The following is a 4005-nucleotide window of genomic DNA, read 5'->3' as shown; positions in this document are numbered from 1 at the left end:
AGAGAAGAAAGAGTAAGACAGACAGAGATGTTATTTTCTCCACACGGTGACGGCAGAGAAGAAAGAGTAAGACAGACAGAGATGGGATTTTCTCCACACAGCTTGTTAGTTTCTCACCCTTCCTTCACTAGATTCCTGAGGACAAAAAAAAGCTAATTAGAGCTGCTTGTATCAGCTCTGCTATGGTAAGCTGTCAGGGTGTGTGTGTCTTCACACGTTTGTGTGTGTCAGAGTCCCTCCCTTCTCCATGCCTACAGGGAATTGGCAGTGAGGATAGGATATAGGACATCCTAGTCAAATAAGAAACAGATAAATGAATGTCAGGAGAGGAAACATGTGTGTGAGAGAGTATAGCAGCTATAAGCAAGCACACACCTCCTCCCCCTCCACACCTCCTTCTCCTCTTCCCCCTCCACACCTCCTTCCCCTCCTCCACACCTCTTTCCCCTCCTCCCCTCCACACCTCCTTCCCCTCCTCCACACCTCTTTCCCCTCCTCCCCTCCACACCTCCTTCCCCTCCTCCACACCTCTTTCCCCTCCTCCCCTCCACACCTCTTTCCCCTCCTCCCCTCCACACCTCCTTCCCCTCCACACCTCCTTCCCCTCCACACCTCCTTCCCCTCCTCCCCTCCACACCTCTTTCCCCTCCACACCTCCTTCCCCTCCACACCTCCTTCCCCTCCACACCTCCTTCCCCTCCACACCTCTTTCCCCTCCACACCTCCTTCCCCTCCTCCCCTCCACACCTCCTCCCATCCACACCTCTTTCCCCTCCTCCCCTCCACACCTCCTCCCCTCCACACCTTTTTCCCCTCCTCCCCTCTTTCTCCTCCTCCCCATCCACACCTCCTCTTCCCCCTCCACACCTCCTTTTCCTCTTCACCCTCCACACCTCCTTCTCATCCTCCTCCCCCTCCACATCTCCTCCTCCTCCCCATCCACACCTCCCCCTCTCCTTCCCCTCCACACCTCCTTCTCCTCTTCACCCTCCACACCTCCTTCTCATCCTCCTCCCCCTCCACACCTCCTCCTCATCATTACACCCTCTTCATCACTTTTTTCTTACATCCTCATCATCATCATCCTCAGTAGTGCATTTTATCCACCTGCTAATATAATAGCCTATAACTGGATGGCACAGGAGAGAACGGGCTCATAATAATGTCTGGAACAGAGCAAATAGAATGGCATCAAACAGATGGAAATCATGTGTTTGATATATTTGATATCATTCCACTAATTCCACTCCAGTCATTACCACGAGCCAGTTCTCCCCAATTAAGGTGTCACCAACCTCCTGTGCTATGGTCAGTGTACATAGAAGACACAATGAGCTGGTTTGGGTTTACCTGGTTGGAATCTTGACCCTGAGATAGCGGTCAATCGCGATGGCCAGGAGGGCCAGGATGGAACTTTGCGTCAGTACCAGCACCGTGCACGCGACCATCAGGCAGCTGTAGAAGTGAGTTTGGAGTCCGATGCTGATAGTTATCGCCAAGGGGATGACGAGGGCTCCCACTGCGATATCCGCCAGGGCCAGAGAAACGATGAAACAGAATGTTGTGTCTCTCAACGACTTGTTAATTTTCACCGCCCAGACCACCATCACATTACCCAGGACGGAGAAGACGGCAATCACCACCTCCATGCCGATGTAGAGCGCCTGGGCTGGGGCGAGTGCTTCAGACATCCTTACAGTCTATTATATAGTCCAAATGAGAGAACTAGGTATTATTCCAACAAAAGCTAGCTTGGAAAGCCAAGCCAAAATAATAATTTGAGTAGGGTTACACTCCTATAGTGCAAATTGATTTGTGCGTTGTGCGCCCATTCAATGTCCGTTCTACAGTGGCCACATCACTTGGATTATTCAATTTTCACCATACTGACGTTCTGATACACATCCCGTTTGTGAAGCGATTTAGCATCATATGGACACCAAGAAGCAGATCTAGGAATGAATGGCTAGGCCTATTCTTTGACGGTGTAGTAGACTGGTAGTTCAGAGATTATTGTGGTGCGTTGATGCTCCTGTCCTCGTCCAAAACCCTGTTCCACCGCTTTAGCTGGATCCACCTGTGCTCGTGGAAGGGACCTTGCCGCCGAGTATTGTTTATTATTAACCCCTAGGTAATCACTCCATCATCTTCTTCTTAACCTATTTTATCCACAATTTCTCAGTTACCAGTTTTAAAAAAGCACCACTTCAAGATGAAGAAAAATCGTTCTGGAAAGTAATTAGTGGACGAAGTACGAACACTGAGCACACACTGGTTGAATCAACGTTGTTACCACGCAATGAAATTACTTTGAACCAACTTCGAATAGACGTCGAATTGACGTCTGTGCCCAGTGGGCAGAGGTTTCTTTCTCTCCATGCTGTGCAAGGCGGCAGCTCAAATCAAATGCTCAACTGCAATCCCGGTGCCCGTGCCCGTGCGCCGTGCTCTTTCCCGTTGTGCTTTGAGAGTCAAAGCAATGCGTGACCTAAAATATTATTTTCGCGCTTGTCTCTCGCTCTTCTTTGTTTTGGTCCCACACGCTCTGATTTCTCCTTCTCTTCTCCGCCGTGGCCATCCCATAGATGTCTCTCTCTCTTTGTGCCAACGGGCGAATGGCGATTGAACTCACTCTTTGATTTATATAGTAGGCTTACTCCGAGGATATCCTAGACTATTTATTTGGGATTGAATTATTCTCCCTCCCACCCCGTACTGCCCCGGTGTCAATTCGATTGTGAAAACGTTACTCACAATCAACGGTTCTCGTTGATTACTCTGTTGTGACAAGGGTGTGAGTGGTTCAAATCAAATCCCTGTGAAAGGAGACTTCGAATAGGAGACAATGGACGAGAGAAAAATAAAAGAGAGGATGTTATGCAGTAGACTGCAGTCCAACTAAAATCAATCCAATTTGATTGGTCACATACACGTGGTTAGCAGATGTTATTGCGAGTGTAGCGAAATGATTGTGCTTAATTCCCGACTGTGCAGTAATATCTAACAATTCCACAACTACCTAATACATACAAATCTAAGTAAAGGAATGGAATAAGAATATGTACATATAAATATATGGATGAGCAATGACCAAGCGGCATAGGCAAGATGCAATAGATGGTAAAGAAAATACAGTTAATACATATGAGATGAGTAACGCAAGATATGTAAACTTTATTAAAGTGGCATTATTAAAGTGACTAGTGATTTAAAGTCTGTATGTAGGCAGCAGCCTTTTTTTGTTAGTGATGGCTGTTTAACATCAGCCTTGAGATAGATGCAATTTTTCAGTCTCTATTTCCCAGCTTTGATGCACCTGTACTGACCTTGCCTTCTGGGTGGTAGCAGGGTGAACAGGCAGTGGCTCGGGTGGTTGTTGTCCTTGATGATCTTTTTGGCCCTCCTGTGACATCGGGTGCTGTAGGTGTCCTGGAGGGCAGGTAGTTTGCCCCCAGTGATGCGTTGTGCAGATTGCACTACCCTCTGGAGAGCCCTGCGGGTGTGGACAGTGCAGTTGCCGTACCAGGTGGTGATACAGGCCGACAGGATGCTCTCAATTGTGCATCTGTAAAAGTTTGTGAGGGTTTTAGGTGACACGCCACATTTCTTCAGCCTTCTGAGGTTGATGAGGCGCTGTTGCGGCTTCTTCACCACACTGTCTGTGTGGGTGGACCATTTCAGTTTGTCCGTGATGTGTACGCCGAGGCACTTAAACCTTTCCACCTTCTCCACTGCTGTCCCGTCGATGTGGATAGAGGGATGCTCCCTCTGCTGCTTCCTGAAGTTCACGATCATCTCCTTTGTTTATTGACGTTGAGTGAGAGGTTGTTTTCCTGACACCACACTCCGAGTGCCCTCAACTCCTCCCTACAGGCTGTCTCGTCATTGTTGGTCATCAAGCCAACTACTGTTGTGTCGTCTGCACACTTGTGATTGAGTTGGAGGTGTGCATGGCCACGCAGTCATGAGTGAACAGGGAGTACAGGAGGGGGCTGAGCACACACC

The 4005-nt window shown here is 48.6% G+C and overlaps 1 protein-coding gene across 1 annotated transcript in view; it reads right to left on the bottom strand.

The window, feature by feature from the left end:
• LOC129861297 (adenosine receptor A1-like) overlaps nucleotides 1-2700 on the bottom strand; it is a 17585-nt gene extending 14885 nt beyond the window's left edge. Inside the window, exon 1 of the mRNA XM_055932587.1 lies at nucleotides 1351-2700. Within this exon, the coding sequence (XP_055788562.1) occupies nucleotides 1351-1691 (341 nt within the window). The 5' untranslated portion in view covers nucleotides 1692-2700. The remainder of the gene's footprint in view (nucleotides 1-1350) is intronic.
• Nucleotides 2701-4005: the final 1305 nt, after the last annotated feature.

The sequence above is a fragment of the Salvelinus fontinalis genome, chromosome 8, assembly GCF_029448725.1.
Source record: "Salvelinus fontinalis isolate EN_2023a chromosome 8, ASM2944872v1, whole genome shotgun sequence".
In the NCBI taxonomy this organism is placed as follows: domain Eukaryota; kingdom Metazoa; phylum Chordata; class Actinopteri; order Salmoniformes; family Salmonidae; genus Salvelinus; species Salvelinus fontinalis.
This window is presented reverse-complemented; position numbering and strand designations above follow the sequence as displayed.